Source organism: Orcinus orca, chromosome 19 (assembly GCF_937001465.1).
Source record: "Orcinus orca chromosome 19, mOrcOrc1.1, whole genome shotgun sequence".
In the NCBI taxonomy this organism is placed as follows: Eukaryota; Metazoa; Chordata; class Mammalia; order Artiodactyla; family Delphinidae; genus Orcinus; species Orcinus orca.
Window position 1 is genome coordinate 18,434,187 of NC_064577.1, and position 20,966 is coordinate 18,455,152.

Here is a 20,966-nt window from a genome sequence, read left to right on the forward strand (position 1 = left end):
TGCATGTCTTGTAATTTTGGGTTGAAACACATAACATAATGTGGAACTCTGGAAATCAGATTCTCCTTTCTCCCTAGGATTTGTTGTTGTTTATTTGAACTAATTCAGTAAAGTCTGTATTCTTGTGTCATGTGTGGCCACTGAAGTCTCTATTTGCTTAATGAGTGGTCAGCTAGTTATTAGACAGAGAGTTCAGTGCCCAGAAAGACTAAGTTCCCACGTCTTTACTGAGGGCTCTGTGTGTATGTTGGGATGTGCCTGCAGCGTTCAGCCAGGCAGCTGGCACTTCGGCCTTGGTCTTCACTTCCTGCTTTCTCAGCGCCTTGAGGTCAGCCAGCGGTGAGAACTCATGGCCGCCTTATGTCTTCCCTGGCAGGTACACAGCCTTGCACGTGCACTTGGCCTTCTAGGTTCCTAGGAAGATGTTGGAGCTTTTCAAATCCCTTGTGAATATCTCTTTCCTTAGCTTTTCCTCTTAAGGTTTCTGTTTAGCCTGTTTTTTCACCCTAGCTGTTCTCTCCTGCCTCAGCCAGTGGAGAGGTTAATCCATTGACTCTGATAGTTTTTGACAAGCCTGAACTTTCTTCCCCACCACAGTCAGGCCAGAAAAGACAGCTTTGCAAGTGGGTCTCTCAGAGAACCATCAGACCAGTCTGATCATGACAGTTACCTGGGAATGATAACCCCATTCTTTCCCTTGCGCTGTCTGCTGGACTGCTGGTTTTCACCGTGGTTGAGGGCTGTGGGTTCTAAAGGCTGAGACAGAGCTGGCGGGGGTTGGGGGGTGAGGGGTGTGGGAGGGGCAGCAGAGCCAAGTCCAGGTGTCACACAGCTCATGGTTCTTACCTGGCTTCTGCCATTTTTCTTGAATAAATGCTCCCAGATTTCTACAAGTCTTTGGTTAAAGCGTTGGAAAAGAGTTCTTAAAAGGCTGATTCTGGGCTTCCCTGGTGGCGCAGTGGTTGGGAGTCTGCCTGCCGGTGCGGGGGGTGCGGGTTTGTGCCCCGGTTCGGGAGGATCCTGCGTGCCGCGGAACGGCTGGGCCCGTGAGCCGTGGCCGCTGGGCCTGCGTGTCCGGAGCCTGTGCTCCACGGCGGGAGAGGCCACAGCTGTGAGGGGCCCGCGTACCGCAAAAAAAAAAAAAAAAAAAAAAAGGCTGATTCTTAAAATTTTTGCTAGTTTTCTGGTTGCCTTTATGGAGGAGGGTTTTTGGAAGTCCTTACTCCACCATTTTCATTGGTGCTTCTATCCCATAGCATTTTTACGAGGGATAATGTTAATAATAGTAGCTTACATTTTGTGTGTATGGTTAAGTGCTTTTATTTATGTAATTTGTAAGTAATGCATATTATCTTCATAAAATTTATGGTAATTTTGGAAGACATATCTTGCTCCCTTTAAAAACTTTTAAAATTTAACGAGTCTGTGTCAGGGATTTTCTTGCTTTACAAAATACCTGTTCTTAATTTTGGTGGGGGGTGAGTGGTAAGTTTTATAAACAGAAACGTGTACCTTAAATATATAGTTGACCTTGTGAAAAGACAGTGTTATTCTAGTCCTTTAACATTATTTTTAGGGAACACCCGGCACTTACTTGCCTTCTCCTAATCAGGCCTCCTATGCTCCCGAGGCAGCGAAGCCCTCGGCGGGCTCCATCTCTCTGGGACTGCCGCGGCAGCAGGAGGCCGCCAAGCCAGGTCAGTGAGGAGGACGTGGCCGTCTCTGCCTTTGTAGCGTCACAGTCAGGGATTCAGCACTTGAGCTCACTTTCTCTTGCTTTGGTCCGTAGCTACTGTGCCCTACATCAAGCAAGAAGAGTTTTCTCCCCGAAGCCAAAACTCACAACCTGAGGGTTTATTGGTCAGAGCCCAACATGAAGGAGTGGTCAGAGGTAAAATATGCTGTTTGGCAGAAATACTAAACTCTGGTCCCCAATAAATATATTAAAGGAAGTCATTAATGTGTTTTAATGATGATGGGCTCTTAAACTAGAGCCTTTAAATTCTAAATGTAAGTTTTCTTTCTGTATAAAAATGACTTTAAAACTTTGAAATTTCATATTTCTACAGTCTTTTTTAATAATTGCAAAATTATTTTAAAAGTACATTTCAGTAAAACAAAAACTGTTCTTTTTGTGCTGCTGTTCCCTCTCTTCGAAGTAGGGGTTGATTTTGTTTGCTTGGTTTTTTGTTTTTTTGTGTTTTTTTTTGCAGGTGCAGGGATGTGATTCGCTAATGATTTTGTTTTTATTCAGGTACCACAGGAGCCATTCAAGAAGGAAGTATAACTCGGGGAACTCCCTCCAGCAAACTTTCTGTGGAGAGCATCCCATCCCTCCGGGGCTCTATCACCCAGGTTAGTTGCGCTCATTCATGAGAAAACCAGAAGTGATGTCTCAAGCGTGTTGGCTGTTCCAGCAGTAGTTTTGTGACTGTGTTGTTCGTAGTTCTGGGTTATGGAACGGGGTCTCAGTGATGATAAACCTCAGATCTATAAACTGCCTGCAGAGAGACAGTAATGTGATCATTTCGACCACAAGCCGTATCATCTGTACTGTGGTTCATTTGAAAAGGTCGATTATTTGCAACTTGGCAGAAGAAGCAAGTTCTAATTGATGTAACTCTCACTGCCTTCCTGGCAAAGCTTTTACCGTGTGTTCAGCTTAAATAGGAATTGAGAGGAAAATCATTATAAATTGTTTGCTTGCTTTGCCCCTTCTGAGAAGGAAGGTCTGTAGTCTCAGGAAATACGGATGGTGTTGACAAAAACACCAGAAGTCAAGTATCTTCTTCTAATTTTAGGCTAAGCTGCCAATTTTGATTAATAAAAGGTCTTTCTTTTCCTCAGTTAGATGTAAATTTTAGTTTGAAATGTAAAACAGTCCTTAGCCTCTTTATTAATGTAGATCTGGAAAAGGAAAATTCTACTTTGGGAATTCATTGTAAACAGAATCCTGTGCTTTCGTGCACGTGCCTGTCACGAGCTTTCTGTTCTGTTCCTCTTCCTTGACTTTTGTTTCTGTTCCCTAGGACAGTGGTGGTTAAAGTTTGTTCCGCAGAGCAGCAGCAGAAGTGTCACCTGGGAAGTTGTTAGACATATAAATGTTGAATCCCTGCCCTAGATTTCCTGAAGTCTCACCCATGGGGGCCGGGTCCCAGCAGTCTGTGTTCTCCAGCTCTCCAGGGATTCTGCCCAGCACCCATTCAAGAGCCAGCCCTAGGACCCTGCTGACCGAGTGTAGTGTGCCCCAGAGGAGCAGCATCTCCTGGGAACTTGTTAGAATAACGCAGACATTTCAGTCCCTGCTCCAGACCTATGGAATCAGAATCTCCTTTTTTTTTTTTTTAAATTTATTTATTTATTTATTTTTGGCTGCGTTGGGTCTTCGTTGCTGCACATGGGCTTTCTCTGGTTGCGGTGCGCGGGCTGCTCTTCGTTGCGGTGTGCGGGCTTCTCACTGCGGTGGCTTCTCTTGTTGCGGAGCGTGGGCTCTAGGTGTGCAGGCTTCAGTCGTTGTGGCACGCGGGCTTCAGTAGTTGTGCCTTGCGGGCTCTAGAGCGCAGGCTCAGTAGTTGTGGCGCACGGGCTTAGTTGCTCTGCGGCATGTGGGATCTTCCTGGACCAGGGCTCGAACCCGTGTCCCCTGCCTTGGCTGTTGGATTCTTAACCACTGCGCCACCAGGGAAGTCCCAGAATCTCCATTTTAACAAGAGTCCAGTGATTTCTTTCTGAGACATGGTTATAGAGCATGTGGTGTGTAGTGATCTGGAAAGTTACACACTAACTTCTCAGATCTCTCCTTTCACATTTGACCAAAGTTATCCAGTCCCTTGATGTTAGTTTTCAGAATAAGCAAACACTTTAATATAAATAAAAGAAAAATAAATGGCCTATGCATCTTATTTTTCCTTCTTCATTTTCGCTCCAGTATCCAAACTGGATGCGGAATGAACTGGATCAAGTGAGGCTGGGCTTTGCCTGTTGATTTTCAAATCTGTCTGTCCGTGTGACATGAGCACTTCCAAAGAGGGTGCGAGGGTTTCTGGGTGTTCACCACGGAGCTCACCTCTCGGCTGCACGAGCGGACACGTGGACCCCATCACTGTACTGCAGGGACACATGGGTTCAGAGTGGCCTCAGTGGAGTTTTGGGGACACTGAGTTTTGGAGTGTGTGTGGGCTGGGGCTGGGCCCCCGACTCTCCCATGCAACCTAGGCAGCTCACTTTGCAAAGTGTTCTACACTTTAGGTTCCATGAGTGCTTCCCTTGAAGGAAGGGTAACAAGAACCGTGGCCATAGGCGACCCAGAAGAGGACTAGTGATGGTGAAAACGCAGATGACGTAACCTAAGCTGAGTCACATCACAGCACGGGGGCATCTGAGTTTTCTGTCCCCTCTTATTGATGACCAGAGGTCTAACCCAGCAGACAGTTTAGTAACTGAAAACTCTTTTTCCCTCTTATCACAATATGAGAGAAGGTTGTGGTACTTTAATTTAAAATTTAATTTGTTGACTTATTTTTCTTAGAAATTTTGAAAAGCTTTATTACATTTGCGTGATTTTAGGCCTTCAGACACATTTTGTTGCTGAGAGTTAAGTACCTTCGTAGAGGTTTGGCTTTGAGGCGGGGAAGAAAGCTCATCAGCTCAGATACCTGTTAGCGTTTTAAGAAGTTTTGTACGGCAGGGTTCAGGGACCAAGGTACAGTGTTTCTTTATGTTTATAAAACGTGTGTCTGATTTCCCGTCATGTGCTGGCCTGTCTCATTTGAGGACATGGCTTGCTCTGACTCTTGGTGTGGCAGGTTACATTTTCTGAGCGTCTGTGTGTCCTGTAAAGTCAAGTGATGTTTGTGGTGCCTGTGTTTGAATTGATGACAGGGGACCCCGGCTCTGTCCCAGGCTGGCATACCAACTGAGGCTTTGGTGAAGGGACCCATTTCTAGACTGTCCATTGAAGAGAGCAGTCCTGAGAAAGGCCGAGAGGAAGCTGCATCCAAAGGCCATGTTATTTATGAAGGCAAAAGTGGACACATCTTATCTTACGATAGTAAGTATTGCATCTCCACACTGAAGCCAGTGTTGTAATGTGTGACTAAGGATATGGTTCTGGTTCCCTACACACTTGCTTTGGAAAAGTTAGTTTTCCTTCCCTGAGCCCAAGTTTCCTCTCTGTAATGTAAAAAAAGGTTAATACTTGTACTTCTCGTGAAACTTTTGTGAAAAATTAACTGAAACAGTCAATGAAAAGTGATTAACAGTGCAGAGCCCATACTACGTGTCCCCTGAGTGGTAGCTAACATCGCCAGCTGTGGTCATTTGATTTAGCCTAGGAAAAGAATCTTTGTTTAACTTTAATAGAATCACTTTTATTTTAAAGGGGTACCTATTTTATGTGTTAAGAATTAAGGAGTAGATAATAGTCTGATAATCCTAGAAAGAGTATTGAATTTAAATGCTGCTTAAATATAACTATTTTAATGTCTGTCTGTATGTAAGCATTTATCTTTAGGTGTATCCTTAAGTTTCAGTTTTAAATTGCATGCTGTTCTGAGTAGTGAGATGAAATCTCACGCTATCCCACCCAGGGTGTGAATCTCCCCTTTGCCCACTGTGTCCACACTGGCTCAGTCAACAGTGACTTTCGTGAACTGCAGTGCTGTGTTCAGTGACCCTTATCTGAGCTTTCAGATGTCAGGATCCCCTTCCAGCATTCTCATAGCCCACTGTCCATAGTACCGGTTACTGTGTGTAACCACCTAGTAATTTATCTGTATCTGCCACTACTGCTGAGTTTCATGAGGGAAGGGACTTAATTTGTTAACCTAATCTGCAAGCCTGGTTTATGCCTGACACTCAATAAATATATTTGAGTGAATGAAAACATTTTTATAAATGGCATCTGCACAGATGTATATAGTAGATTAAGACCAGTTTTTATATATATTTTTTTTGTGAGATTATGAAATTAAGATAACTTATTTACCATACAATAGGCCTTGGGCTCTGTCTGAGCAATACTTGTGTCTGTGTCCTGCAGATACTAAGAATGCCCGAGAAGGGACGAGGAGTCCGAGAACAGCTCATGAAATCAGTCTCAAAAGAAGCTATGAATCAGTGGAAGGAGCTCTAAAGCAAGGGTTGTCCATGAGGGAGTCTCCTGTGTCAGCACCGCTGGAGGGTGAGGTGTTGTTTCCAGAACGCTGTTTAGAGACACTGAATTTCGTATAGTAGATTTCCATTGTTGAGTTAGGCTGTATTCAGTCTCTGTCATTTCAACCTGAAATTTATATCAATATATAAATGAAACTCATATAAATATATTAATATATTACTAATGCATGTAATATGAAATATACAGGTAATATTAACATGAAATTTATATTAATAAGTGTTTAAACTTATGTTCATATCTACATATAAATCAAGTGGTACGTGGCAGTGGAGGGAAGTAAAAATTAAACATAATTGGTCATACCGTAGGTAACTGTTAGAATGCTCATATAATTTGTAGATTATTTCTTTTTGAGTTAAGTGAGTTTAAAAATGTGAAATTCATCATGAGAACTTTGTTTTTATTGTGAGGCAGATAGATAGAGTGGTATAATGGACAGAGCAAAGACATGTATTTGAATCCTAACTTCACTCTTTCCTGGTGAATTTCTCTGTGTCCATTTCTTGCTCTGTAAATTAAGGGATTGTACCTACCATTGTGTGAGGATTAGAGACAGGTGTGCAGTCTTGTGCTGAGCGTGTGACGTGCATTCATCAAATGATAGCTACGGTTTTGTTTTGTTAATGGCTCACTTTCCTTAAATCTTAACCTACCTCAATTATTTTATTTTAATCTAGATAAAATACTAAAAACAGTGTAAGGACTCCTCAATCTTGAAGGCCTGTGAAATTTTCTAAGAGCTGGATTTTCTCTGTAGTTAAAAAAAAAAAAAACTCACTTTTCTTTCCTTGATTCAGATTTGTTGGCAGTAGAACATGAAACTTCTTAGGAGGTTATTTACATCTCTTTCATTTTGATTTGCATGTTTCATTTAATATATTTTACCTTTTTTTGAGGTATCCATCTTTCATGTTTTCCCCTTCTCACAGGTATATTTCAGAGCTAAACAATGATTTCCAATCCCCCTATATTTTCTCTCACCTCTGTCAGAAAGCACTGGGTGGTTAGATTTAGCTTTGAAAGTGTTGTTCTTTACTTTTTGACTTATAATAGATGTCTTCTGTGGCCATTTTCTATTTAGGAAAATGTTTAAAAAGAAACGGGTGATGTCATGTTGGGTACTTGCAACTTTTGTTATTTTTTCCATGATATTCTTCTGAATAGTTTGCAAATCTAAAATGGTACCCCTTTCTCCATGGAGCTTTTATCAACAGTACACCCTCTAAGAACAGTGTGCGTGAACTGACACCCATGTTGTGTCTAACTCCGGAATTGCCTCCTTGTTTTGAAAGGGCTGATCTGCCGAGCATTACCCAGGGGGAGCCCTCACTCTGACCTCAAAGAAAGGACTGTGCTGTCTGGTTCCATAATGCAGGGTAAACATTTTGCTCATTTGCTTTTATTCATTACTGCCTCACTGGCAAAGTAGTTTGAAATTAATGTGCAGTGTGTGATATCTGAAAAAGATATCTGTTTTTCAAGATATCTTCCCTTTTGAAATATTAGGTATTTAAATCCTGATTATAACTCTTCTTCTCTGAGTTACATAGTGTATTGGAAGATGATAGTTGCCTAATCTTTGAATATAGAGACACCTTCATTATGTAAGAACAATTCTGTGATTGTGATGAGCGATGTATTAGATCTTGAACAACACCGCCCTCCCCCCCCCCCGCAAAAGAATGGCCGATGAGTATTGATTTAAGGATCTTTTGTAAACCAGAAATTGATTAGAAACTGCAAGATGGCAAGGCATTCATTTTTTTATATTGCGGTAAATTGTGTGCAACAAAATTTACCATTTTAACAGTTTTTAAGTGTATAATTCAGTGGCATTAATTTAATAAGCATGTTTCTTGAATCCTTTTTTGAAGGCACACCAAGAGCGACAACTGAAAGTTTTGAAGATGGCCTTAAGTACCCCAAACAGATTAAAAGGGAGAGTCCGCCCATACGAGCGTTTGAAGGTGCCATTACCAAAGGAAAACCTTACGATGGCATCACCACCATCAAAGAGATGGGGCGCTCCATCCATGAGATCCCACGGCAAGATGTTTTAACTCAGGAAAGCCAGAAAACCCCAGAAGTGGTGCAGAGCACGAGGCCCATGGTCGAGGGCTCCATCTCCCAGGTAGCCATTCCGCTTCAGACTGCAGTGCGACTTAAGGATTATCAGTAGTTCTTATAAGCATTATAAGTGTCAGGTCTCTTGGAAGGAAACATGAAGGTTTGTGTCTGCTTTACCCTTAGTTGTTCTGGTGTGGGAGAGTGTGCAGCTTCAGCTCAGTGGACCTGTGATGGAGACCCACACAGACAGCAGCCGTCGCTGCCGCGAGCCCGACGTGGCCTGCGGTGGAGAAGCGGCTGAGCTGTGGCTGCCTGTGACGCCTGTCTCTTTCCCTGTAGGGCACACCCGTCAAGTCTGACAGCAGTTCAGGCCAATCCGCCATCAAGCACAACGTCAAGTCCTTGGTCGCGGGGCCTAGCAGACTGCCCCGTGGGCTGCCTCCACTGGAAATTAGGCCAGAGAGCATAAAAGCGGTCGAACGGGGAAAATACGAGGACGTGAAAGCAGGCGAGCCTGTGCGTTCCCGGCACACGTCGGTGGTAAGCTCTGGCCCCTCGGTTCTCAGGTCAACGCTTCACGAAGCCCCCAAAGCACAGCTGAGCCCGGGGATTTACGAGGACGCCAGCGCACGGCGGACGCCGGGGAGTTATGCCAGCACTGCGCCCAGAGGCTCGCCCATGATGAGCAGAGCTCCCGATGGTGTGTTCCTCCCGTGTCCTTGTCTGACGTCTGTGTTGTGCTGCCCACCTCCGCCAGCAGCACGCAGCCCGGTGTTGGCTCCAGGTGGTCGAAAAAAAAAGCGCCGTCGGTGGTGCTTGGTGCTAGGGCTCTGGAAGGCTGGCTGCCACATTAAAATAGGCGTAATTGTAGGTGAAATGCCTAATGTTTTAACTCAGTGCAGAGTATGGTGGAGTCCAGAAGTGCTTGAGCAAGTAATGCTTAGAGTAGATTTTCAGCTAACCCGTGAGGTTTTCTGGAAGTCAGTCTGGACTCCTGGCTCCTGGGCGCTGTCTGCTGTGGGGCTGAACATTTAAGCTGTGGAGCCGGGCTGCTCAGGGTTGAATCAGGGTTCTCCTTGCTGTCCTAACTTGGACCCGTTCCTCAGGTTTTCTGTGCCATAGTTTCCTCATCTGTGAATTGGTGGTGTAATACTAAGGCTTATTACCTCATTGGATTGTTCTGAAGATACAATGAGGTGATAGCTTTAAAGAACTTGGAAAGAATAGTGCCTCGTGCGTAGGAAGGACTCAGTCACTGTGCGCTATGGGTACAGTTGGCACTGCTGTTAGCGCCACGACCCCACACCTCCTTGGGGTTTATGCTGCTGGCAGGTAGATCAGCAAACTGAGAGGCATGGTTTTTACCAGGTGGTCCCTGAAGCAATCCAAGGCCCTTAAACATGCTTCCACTTAGCATTTTTGGCTGTACTGCGGTAATCATTTATCGCTGGGCTTCTGTGCAGGGTCCTGGGCTGCACTCTGCGAGGCTGTGGGCGTGAAGGATGTGGGCGGTGGGAGGGGCGGCACGGAGGGAGGAGGAGAGGAAAGCGCCTGTTTGGGGGCGCAGAGTGAACCCAAACCTTGTTGGCTCTAGTTACGAAAGAGGAGAAGTGCCCTGCAGAGGGAAAGGCTCTACAAGTTAGAGCAAGTTGGGGTGTGAGGGGATGTACTAAACCAGCCTGATTCCTTGGTTTTGACAGGCAGGTTTGTGTGATCATAGCAAAGTTGACATTATCAAAATCTGAAGGATTAGGTGGTGCTGACGGTTGCACAACACTGTGTGTGTATTACTGTCACTGAAGTGTACCCTTTGTAATGGCTAAAATTGTAAATTTTATGTTCCGTGTGTTTTACCACAATCATTAAAGACGGTAGAGGGTGGTGGCTGGTAGCACTGATGGGACGATCAAGCCTCTCTGGAGACCGTCATGTAGAAAAGAAGCAGCTGGGGCAGGGAGGAGACTGATGCTGGTAAGAAAGTCTCTGGACGTACAGAGTGAGGAAACGCAGTGTAGCCTAGCAGGGGCTGGCAACGCAGGCACGGAGAGTAAGCTGAGGTTTGATGCATGCAGGATCAAGAGAAATTAGAATACCAGGTTGCGGAGACAACGGAACAGTGTATAGTGGGGTTTAAAGAGGAGTGTCGAACGTCGTTTTCAGCCTTAACATTAGGTGGTAAACCCGGGCTGTGATCCAGAAGGGGGCAGTGTCCATATCACAGAGGTGCCTGCCAGCTCTTCATGTTTGCATATTCTGCAAGATTACTGTTACATGTTTCGTGGGAAGAGAAGATCAAAATACTGTACGAATATGGTCTGTATTTGAGTGGTTGAGAAATAAACATTAACAACTTTGCTTAAGAATTTGTGGTGTTGGCCCCTTTATTTTTTCTTGCAGTTACGATTTCTTCTAGCAAGTCTACCAGTCATGAAAGGAAATCGACACTGACGCCTACCCAGAGGGAAAGCATCACAGCGAAGTCTCCAGTTCCTGGGGTAGACCCTGCAGTGAGCCACAGCCCTTTTGAGCCGCACCACAGGGGCGGTGCCCCAGGGGAGGTTTACCGGAGCCATCTGCCCACACATCTGGACCCAGCCATGCCGTTTCACCGGGCTCTGGATCCTGGTAAGCACCGTGTGTAGTAATAACTGAAAGCAAAGAAATAACATACCTGTGTGGCTTTCTAGACTTTCTGTTTATTAAGGTACAGTCCACAGACAGTTGCATGGGTCATTAGTGTATATAGTTCAGTGACTTTTCACAAACTATACACCCCATGTAACCAGCTCTCAGATCAAGACACAAAATATTACCAGCACCCCTGAAAGAGCTAAAAATACTAGGTATGTGGAAAGCTCTCTTGTCTGATGGCATTTGGTTAAGCTGATTGGAAAAGTGGGTTAATGTGAAGAACTGTTTTTAAATGACACATGCATACGTTGTATGTTTCAATTTACAGCAGAGACATGCATTCACCAGTGTTCTGATCTCAGGTCAGGGGCCACTGATTAAACCTCACCACTGTCTTTCTTGTATAAATGATACATCTCCAGGTTTGGTTTTTTAAGTGAAGTTAGAATTTAAAGACACCTCAAAGCAATCTAAATACAGAATCCTTCTAGATTTTTCCCCAGTCTTTTAAAATTATCTAGTCTATACCTAATTCAGCTTCTATATTGAGTCTTTCCAAAGCAGTCAACTTAGTTTCTGGAGAAACCACTTTTTTTGTTCTTCTCTCATAGATTTACAGAGTTTTTCATTAAGTTACACAATTACAGTAACAAGTACAGCTGGAAGGAACTTCTGAACAGACACCACTGACTTTGAGTAAACAAGGTCAGTGTAGAAGCGTGTAGGTTTTCTAGAGAGCAGCCTGCACTGGGCACGGTGATGCTAGGGGCACCGGGCAGTGGACTCTGCACAGGGAAAGGAGTCCCATCAGCAGGTTGGTGCAGAGTTTTTGCTGGGCTGTGATGATGTCAGTACCATCACGTTGTCGCTTGAGAACGTTCAGTTTCAGAGGAGCCCACACCTGGTTCTTCAGGGCCTGTCTCCAGAACCAAGGCAGAAGTTCCCACTCACACAGTCAGCTGACAGATTCAGCTGGGAGTTCTAGAGGAAGGGGACGCAGACACTCCCGAAAGCTTGTCGTTTGTTCTTCTAGGGAGAACATATATATATATATATGATAGTTCCTTCAAGCTCTCAGACAGAAGCACGTTTTTACTTTCATGTAGTGTTTATCATAGTCCTTTATTTCACTTGCTTGCCACTGTTGAGCTTGAGCTGGATGATCAGTGTTTTGAGGATAGAGGCATTATCTTCTTTTATTTCTTCCAGTTTTATTGGGATAGAATTGACATACAGCACTAAGTTCCTTGTGTGTGTTCTGCTCATTTACCACACCTCCAGCTTCCTAGCATCTGTGTCACGCTCTAACCTAGGGTTAGAACAGCTACAGCCTCTGGCCAGATCCTGCTGCTGCCTGTTTGTGCAAATAAAGTTTTATTAGAACACAGCCACACCTGTCTGTTTATATTTTGTCTGGCTGCTCTCACACTGTAATGGCAGAGTTGAGTTGGTGCGACGGAGCCTGTTGGTCCACAGAGCCTCAAATGCTGACCACCTGGCCCTTTGCTGGCTAATCTCTGCTTTAAACAGACACGCTAACTAAATGCTTGTAGACTAATCATTCTTACCCCCAGAAAAGTAAAGTTACTATCTGCTACAAAGTGTTTTCACACATATTTCCATTTAGTTGTATTAGATGATCGGTACTATAAAAAATTATTTTCAGACACAGCTTTTGGAGACTTCAGGTGAAGAATCTAATAAAGGTCCACGTCAAAGATTGAAAATGAAACTACTGGAGAATTTTTTTTAGCTACTGTTCTAGTGGTAAAAAGGTTAATACTCTTGTTTTGTCTAGTCTGTCTTCCCCCTTTCCATTACGTCTGCCATTAGAATATTTATATTCACGTTGCTGGTATGTCAAGGTCTAAAAGGAATCCACCAAAATCCTGTATTCCCCCGACCCCCGGCCCCATGACAGCTAGAAGTTGATTGTGCACATAGCTCAACAGATGGTTTTTTTCCTTATTTTTTCTGTGGGTGATGTTTGGCAAATGAGTTCTACCCAGACTAAACTATGCCTGTGTCTTTTCTCTCCCTCAGCAGCTGCTGCTTACCTGTTCCAGAGACAGCTGTCACCAACTCCAGGTTACCCCAGTCAGTATCAGCTCTATGCGATGGAGAACACGCGGCAGACGATCCTCAACGACTACATCACCTCACAGCAGATGCAAGTGGGCCTGCGCCCGGACGTGGCCAGAGGGCTGTCCCCCCGGGAGCAGCAGCTGGGTCTTCCGTACCCAGCAACCAGGGGTGTGTGCCTTTGCAGACTCGAGCATGTGCGCCCAGGGTTTCCTAGGCACTCTGATAAATGCTCGGTGGGTGGATGATGGAAAGAAAGAAAAGGCCATTCCTTCTCTCCGTAGCCATTAGCCCAGGAAGGCAAACAAAGTGATCCATCGAGGTGGGCTGTTTTGGCAACACTGATATATTGAAACCAGACCAGTGTGCTCGGGGTTTGAAGCCATGGTCTCACCAGTCTCCCTCCCTCTTTCCTCTCTCCACGTCTTTGGGTGCTGGTGTGGGGTGCAGTACTTCATATCCTTCTCTAGATGGAGATGGTCTTACTGTTTGCAAATTGTCATTGGGTTTTAGAGATAAACAAAATTAAAAAGCCAGGTATAGTTCTGTATCTTTAGAATAACAAATAAAACATAATTTTGTTGTATTTCTTTTGACTAGGAATCATTGACCTGACCAATATGCCCCCAGCAATTTTAGTGCCTCATCCAGGGGGAACAAGCACTCCCCCCATGGACAGAATCACTTACATTCCTGGAACACAGGTCACCTTCCCTCCGCGGCCGTACAACTCTGCGTCCATGTCTCCAGGTGGGTCTGCGCTCACCCCTTGCTGGTGTGAGCAACGTGCTCAGGTCCTGGCAGCAGAGCCCTTGGAGGTGTTTGGGGTCCTTTGCCTGCATTTGGCCTGCAGTTTTCCATTTAATATTAGTTATCGTTCCTCTGCGCCGTCTGTCCCTAGATACTCGGGAGGGATCTTGGGAGCTTGTGTTATGCTCCGAAGTCACTCGAGACTCTTAATAGAACACACTTCCTACAGCTCAGCTTTGGAGCTTCCTGAAAATCTTTCAGTCACTCGAGAGTGTAAAACTTGTTTGACGCACCTGTACGTTGACGTTTTGTCCTCAAGTTGCAGGTTTGTGTGTTTTCCAGGACACTCAACACACCTCGCGGCTGCGGCAAACGCTGAAAGAGAGCGGGAGCGGGAGAAGGAGCGGGAGCGCCTCGCCGCAGCCCCCTCGGACCTCTGCCTGCGGCCAGGTGGGTGGGAGGCCTCGTGCTCCTGCGGCAGCGGGTGCCGGGGCGACCTCGCAACCGAGAGTTACCAGGCAGAAGGCGGTGGTGGCGCTTAAGTGGAGGTGCTGTGCGGGCTGGAGTGGCGCAGAGGGAGTGGAGTTTCCACGATGATGGTGTCGTGGGCATTTGGCCCCAGCAGTTGGGTCTGCAGAGACTGGGCACAGGGCTCACTGAAGCCGAAAGTCGCCCGGGCGAAGGCTCACAGGAGACCAGTGAAGACGGGTGTCTTGTGGAGCTGGCGGTGAAGGAAGAGTGGACAGCATGGTTAGCAGGCTGTGTGACGGTGTGAATTACGGTCCAGCGCAGGAGGCAGGTGGCGTGATCAGGGGGGCATTTGCATGGGAGCAGCTTGAGATGGGTTAGAACCCAGGAGGCGGGTGTGGGCTGGTGCCAGGAGGACAGTGAGACCATGTGTGTCGTCCCTGTGTCTCCTGAGATAGGTTGACACTGGGAATGGCCAGAAAGGAGGTGCTTGGATGAATATTGTTAAGGTGAATCAAAAGGACTTGACAATAACTGGATAATGGGGGTTGAGGAAGAGGTGAGAAACAAGATTGGTCTGCACTTCAGATAGAGCTGGATTAGTTGAAAGCAAAGTGATAGTGACTGTTTTGGCCGTAGCTAATCTGACGTGTCTTTGGAAGATGTGTTCTTATCCATGGCGTAGTTGTCATTTTATACTCTGTGAAATCAAACCATTGATCATGTCCATGTGGTCAGATACTCAGAGCAGTACTTAGGAGAACAGACAGAGCACGGAGATGGTGATTGAGAGTGGAGAGTCTGGCTTGAACAAGATATCAGGGGGGCAGGTATGCACGGAGGAGCAGGTCTGTCCCGAGATGTTTCTGGGAGGGCTGCTAGAGGTGGGGGCAGAGGGGGCCAGAGACCCGCCTGAGAGGTTGGTGCAGAACCAGAGGGTGTCACATTCCCGTGGCCACAGCCAACAGACCCCTTGGATTGAGGAGGGGGCCGAGGCCAGCGGTCACCTCCGACTTCCTCATACCATTCCTGGGGCTTTACCTCCAACAAGTCAATGGTTGCAAAGCCTAAGTACGTTTAGATGTAACCTGTTGTCTGTATATAATTCAAAGAATCACTAAGTGTGTGACCATAGGAGATGCTTTAATGAATCATGAGGTAGCACCATAATATTGATTATATGTTGATTGTATAGAAACCACGGGAATTGATTTAATTAAAGAAAGCCAAGTAGAACTCATACATAATTTTTTTAGGAACTGTATCTTAAAAATGCTTGTGATCCCACTGATGAATAACATGCATATTTAAGTCAATAAAGTACCATTTTTCTCCATCAGACATTTGAAAGGTCGATAAATATCCTGTGTTGAGGTGTGTGAAGAAACACTGATTCTTACACATTGTCAATGGCAGTGTAAATAGGGATAGCTTCTTCAGAGATGTAAAAACGGAAATAGTAACCCCACTTCTAGGAATGTGCCCTGCAGGGCACTCGGTACCGGCGTGAGGTCAGAAGGGAGAAAATTGCTCAGAAGGCTGTGCCAGGCACCTGCTCTGAAGTGAAGACAGGGGTGTTTGCTAGAGCTGCTGGCTCAAGTGGGAAAGTCAGGGTGAGGCCTAGAACCCCAGGAGGTGGGGGAGAGGGTGAAGAGGGTGAACCTGAGACCCTGTGAGTGAAGGAGCTTTGCTGTGGAAGAGCCTCGGCCAAGCGGAGGGAGCTGCAGAGCTGCGGGTGGGTGGGCAGTCTCAGGCCCTGCTGCAGCAGATGTGCATTATTTGCATTATGATACTTAGATAGTTGTTGCAAACTTGATTTTGGAAATGACAAACACGCCAGAGTTTGAGGAAAAATCTGAGAAACGAACTTATCTGAGTTGTATTAGTGCTTCATTATTGGTGTTATTTTTATTTCTCTTTGGATTCAAGATAGAAACTTGTCACCAAAATGGAAATGACAGTAAATGGTAGCTGACGATTTTGTTTCAAGTTACCAGTGTGGTTTTATTGCATCTTTATTGGAAAACTCTTACAGAATTTATTTCTAGAAAGGCCAGAAAGCAGAGTAGCAAGTTTCTTCCCTTGTTTTCCTTTCTCCTATTTAGGAATATTAGGAAGGCAACGATTCCCCAGTGATGCCGTCCAGCCTCTTCCTTATGGCTTGTTTCTTTGTCCCTCTGCCCTGCAGGCTCAGAACAGCCCGGCCGGCCCAGCAGCCACGGCTACGTTCGCTCCCCGTCTCCTTCAGTCAGAGCTCAGGAGACCCTGTTGCAGCAGAGACCCAGCGTTTTCCAGGGAACCAACGGAACCAGCGTGATCACACCTTTGGACCCGAGCGCACAGCTACGGATCATGTAGGTCTCTGTGTACACTTGGATCAGAAATCCCCGTCTTCTACACGCACGCTTTTAAATCTGTGACTGCAGTAGTCTAAGGAGGGTGATGTTTCCTCCTGCTGCGCACTCTGTTTGTTGCAGTCCGTCCGTACCCCCCGCCTGCCCTGCCCCACCACACACACACAGACACACACACACCTCTCTCCCTTCCTCCCCGCCCCCCCCCACACCCTTCCCTCCCTTCCTCCCCCACCCCCTGCCCCCGGGAGAGTCTCCCCTTCACAGACTTCTGGTTTGGTTTTATTTTCAGGCCGCTGCCTGCTGGGGGCCCTTCCATCAGCCAGGGCCTGCCGGCCTCCCGTTACAATACTGCTGCGGACGCCCTGGCTGCTCTTGTGGACGCCGCAGCGTCTGCTCCCCAGATGGACGTGTCCAAAACAAAAGAGAGTAAGCATGAAGCTGCCAGGTTAGAAGAAAATTTGAGGAGCAGGTCAGCAGCAGTTAGTGAGCAGCAGCTAGAGCAGAAAAGCCTGGAGGCGGAGAAGAGACCCGGTCAGTGTCTGTACGCTTCTTCAGCCCTGCCGAGTGGCAAGCCCCAGCCCCAGTCTGCAGTAGTTTACTCTGAGGCTGGGAAAGAGAGAGGGCCTCCTCCAAAATCCAGATATGAGGAAGAGCTAAGGACCCGAGGGAAGACTACCATTACCGCAGCTAACTTCATAGACGTGATCATCACCCGGCAGATTGCCTCGGACAAGGACGCGAGGGAACGTGGCTCCCAGAGTTCAGACTCTTCCGGTAGCTGTATGTATCTCAACCCGGCCTCGCACTGTGGTACCGAGTACGGAATTACTTGATTCTCTAGGGAAAGCAGAACCATACGGTGTAAAGAAATTCTAATCTTGGCAGTAAATGTAATGGAAAGGTTTTGTGGGTTAGGGGTGCAAAGTGTCTCTTCTGCTGTTACGACTCTTTAAATATCAGAGTGTCTTAAGTGTACCTGTCAAGGTGTTTTCCATGAGAAGCCATGCCCTTTGTGGAGATAAGGTTGGAAGGGAGATAGAGGCGGAGCTCACTAACATCTTCAGGCTCTGGAAGGTGATGGATGTGTCATCAAGCGCAGCGCTACCGAGGCCTCATTCCTCAAGAAACGTTTCCTAGGATGTGATTCAGTATTTAGGCCAATACCCCAAAGCCTCTAGTGTTCTTTTTCTAAGATACAGATTTTTTAAAAAGCGGGACCACTTGGTTGGTAATTATTATTATTGGTAATTGGCATTTCTTGCAAGTTGGATTTTGACCAAGTCTGGTTAGTCACTTTGATATCTACCCTGTTAAGTGTAAGAATTCACAAATCTACAGTAAAATGCTAGAAAAGTTACTTTAAATTTATTTTTAACTACAGCCTAAATTCTATATAGAATTCCTGAAGGAACAGGCCAGTATTTAAACGAGTATCCATTAATACTGAAACCTCTCATTTCCAGTAATGAACTGAGTAGAGTCGGAGACAATGACCTGTGGGCCCTGTGCACCAGCATGCAACGCGTTGTTCTGTTTAGTTTAGTTAGTTCCACGCCTAGTTGTAACCTATTTGGGTAAATAACCCCATTGCTGAGGTTTTTGGAGACAAGGTGGGGGGGGGCAGCTTGGTAGCCTGTTGTGTAAATGAAAGACATCCTTTAGCCTGGACTGTGAACATCAGCCCAGTAGGTATTATCCATGCAGAAAATTTGGAAGATCCCTAGTTCTATGACTAGGCCTTTTGGAGGGAAGTCACCAGCACACATCTGGTGATCCAACCTGGGGCCTGTCGAATGCTCGCTAATCACCCGACAACACTTCTTTTCAGTTTGCGTCACAGAATGTCTGAGAGCAGAGAGTCTGGCTGCTTTTCTGAGTGTTTATCTTTTCATCACTGAGTCAGTTCCTTGCGTGAAGCCCACAGGCTCTTCACAGTTACCAGCATGCCCTCCGGTTCTTCCTCTCCAGAGCCTCCCCACCCCCTCTTCAGGCGTCAAGAACAGTGTGCTCCCAGAGTAGCGCCAGGCCTCCCGTGGCTGTGCATTGGATGTAGGGAGCAGATTAGGAGGGTGCTGGCACATGAACAGCGATGAATACCCACTGTAAAGTAGTATCAGTTACTTTGAATATAGTGACTTATTTTAGTTCTCCAAAGATAATTTCCACCCCAGTTAATAGGTTTCTGTCCTGAGCATACTAGACCCAGGTTACTGCAGCTTCCGTGGCCTGGTGGGGGGCAGGAGAGGGCCGTTGAGATGAGGTTGGAGGAGTGGGTGGTGGTCTAGTAGCAGAGTTCATTCCCACCTTCTGCCTGTGTTCAGGACCCATCACCGCCTGACCACGCTTGCTGCTCTGGCCAGGGTCATACACCCTTTGGGCCTCTGACCATTTCCTCAGGTGCTTCAGTGCACCCAAAGGTGCACACAGCGCTCGCGAGTCAGAACGTTCCTGAGCAGGAGGTCACAGCCCCCCGATGCCCCCGTTCTCGGCTCTCAGGCCATTGCAGGACTGAGAAAAGTACCTGGACCCCTACTGCATAGACCCCCGGTTTCCTTGGGAACCGCATTGTAGAAGGGCCCTTCCCTGGCATGTGCATCCTCCCTTTCTGCTAACCCAACGGAGTGACTTTGCTTCCCTGCAGACATTCCCTACCATTTGTTTATCTTCACAGTGTAACGTGGTGCTAAAAAGTGGGAGAAATTTTTGTCAGCAGTACTCAGTGACTTGAGAAAATCATTATGTGATGTTACTTAATCTACAGCTTTAAAGTCGTCCTGGTAAAGAAGAGCTGACTGTCCCACAGAATGGAAACGACTGGAAACAGTGGACTGTTGACATCTACTCTCTCGTTGGTTTAATCCCTTCTGATGAGTTTCCTGGTGATTTTCTTTTCCAGCCCCCAGGAGAACGTCAAGCTCTGTTTCTGTTCTGCCTCACCTAAAGGTCTTAGAGCCCACAGACTTTCAGGAAACTCCGTACCCTGCCAGGATTAGGAGTCCGAGGAAGCGCCTACTGACCTTTGACACCATGCATTGACCTCATTGTGGTTTTTTTTTTGTTTTCCATTGACCTGAGGTGCCATTGAACATTTCTCAGAGTAAAAACTGAAAATTTGCAAATAGGTTTGAAGAGCTTGGACTTCCGAGTCTTTTTATAGGATTAGTTTTAAAATAGCTTCTTTTCTTTTCTTCAAGTATCTTCTCACCGGTATGAAACACCTGGCGATGCCATTGAGGTGATAAGCCCTGCCAGCTCCCCCGCGCCGCTCCCCGAGAGGCTGCAGGCCTACCAGCCGGAGGTTGTGAAGGCGAGCCAGGCAGAAAGTGGGTCTTTGCGTGTTTTCACACTTCCTTCTCCTTGCCTGTCCAGAGCACGTTAAGAAATAGCCCGTTTTGTTTGAGAGTAGTCTTGTATGAGTCTAGAAACATGTAAAACTTTTAAAACTGCTCTAATGGAAAACGGTTTTTAAGCCATTATTGATGACTTTTTTGTGTATATTTTAATGATAATAGTTGATATTAGTTTTGTTTGCTAGTCTTCTGATTTCTCTCAGTGAATAAATATTTTTTCTTCAAAATTAAGATATGAATTCCCTTCCATGTGTTTCTCTGCGTTATGTTTAATCTTTGCTCATGAGTGAAAGGCGGGCATCCCTGAAGTAAGACATCTGTCTGTCCCCGTTAGACGAAGCCTGCAGGCAGTACGAAGGACCGCTGCACCACTATCGGCCGCAGCCGGAGTCGCCCTCCCCGCAGCCGCCGCCGCCCCCATCTTCACAGGCTGAGGGGGTGGGGCAGGTGCCCAGGACACACCGACTCATCACACTTGCTGATCACATCTGTGTAAGTTTCTCACTCTTCTTACTAGTTTTTTTTTTTTTAAAAGAAAGATCATGTAGGAGGCACATTTCATGTAGAATCACTATAAAGTTGTCTAGATTTTTTATGCTACACTTTCTTGAAAGTACTCAATGGCTCTAACTAACTCCTTCTTCTCTCACGCACAGCAAATTATCACGCAAGATTTTGCTAGAAATCAAGTTCCGTCACAGCCTCCCCAGCAGCCTCCCACTTCTACATTCCAAAATTCACCGTCTGCTTTGGTGTCTACACCCGTGAGGACTAAAACATCAAACCGTTATAGCCCAGAATCCCAGTCTCAGTCTCTTCACCATCAAAGACCAGGTTCAAGGGTCTCTCCAGAAAATCTTGTGGACAAATCCAGGGGAAGGTATGGTCTTTATTTTAAGCCATATGTAAATTTCCCAACAGTAAAACAGTTTGTATTTCCAAGTTAGGAGATTCATTTCTTATACCTAAAGTTATTTTACCTTCATTCCCTGGAAAGTGTAAATGAGGGTTTTTCCTCTGTATATTATTCTTGGAATGTCTACTGGGCAGTTTGGTCCTATACCTTTTTGTTATGTATTCACAAGT

The 20,966-nt window shown here is 46.0% G+C and overlaps 1 protein-coding gene across 13 annotated transcripts in view; it reads left to right on the plus strand.

The window, feature by feature from the left end:
* Positions 1–20,966, plus strand: part of NCOR1 (nuclear receptor corepressor 1) — a 143,254-nt gene that overhangs the window by 110,472 nt on the left and 11,816 nt on the right. For 8 of the 13 annotated variants that reach the window (XM_033422796.2, XM_033422799.1, XM_033422795.1 and 5 more), the window contains 17 exons: positions 1,577–1,697; positions 1,790–1,891; positions 2,255–2,355; positions 4,882–5,050; positions 6,041–6,181; positions 7,468–7,551; positions 8,050–8,306; positions 8,582–8,942; positions 10,640–10,867; positions 12,917–13,126; positions 13,556–13,705; positions 14,048–14,155; positions 16,362–16,527; positions 16,820–17,310; positions 19,725–19,853; positions 20,215–20,372; positions 20,537–20,760. In XM_033422796.2, the coding sequence (XP_033278687.1) occupies positions 1,577–1,697; positions 1,790–1,891; positions 2,255–2,355; positions 4,882–5,050; positions 6,041–6,181; positions 7,468–7,551; positions 8,050–8,306; positions 8,582–8,942; positions 10,640–10,867; positions 12,917–13,126; positions 13,556–13,705; positions 14,048–14,155; positions 16,362–16,527; positions 16,820–17,310; positions 19,725–19,853; positions 20,215–20,372; positions 20,537–20,760 (3,200 nt within the window). The remainder of the gene's footprint in view (positions 1–1,576; positions 1,698–1,789; positions 1,892–2,254; positions 2,356–4,881; positions 5,051–6,040; positions 6,182–7,467; positions 7,552–8,049; positions 8,307–8,581; positions 8,943–10,639; positions 10,868–12,916; positions 13,127–13,555; positions 13,706–14,047; positions 14,156–16,361; positions 16,528–16,819; positions 17,311–19,724; positions 19,854–20,214; positions 20,373–20,536; positions 20,761–20,966) is intronic. The other 5 variants (XM_033422806.1, XM_012532054.3, XM_033422798.1 and 2 more) reach the window with 3 other exon arrangements.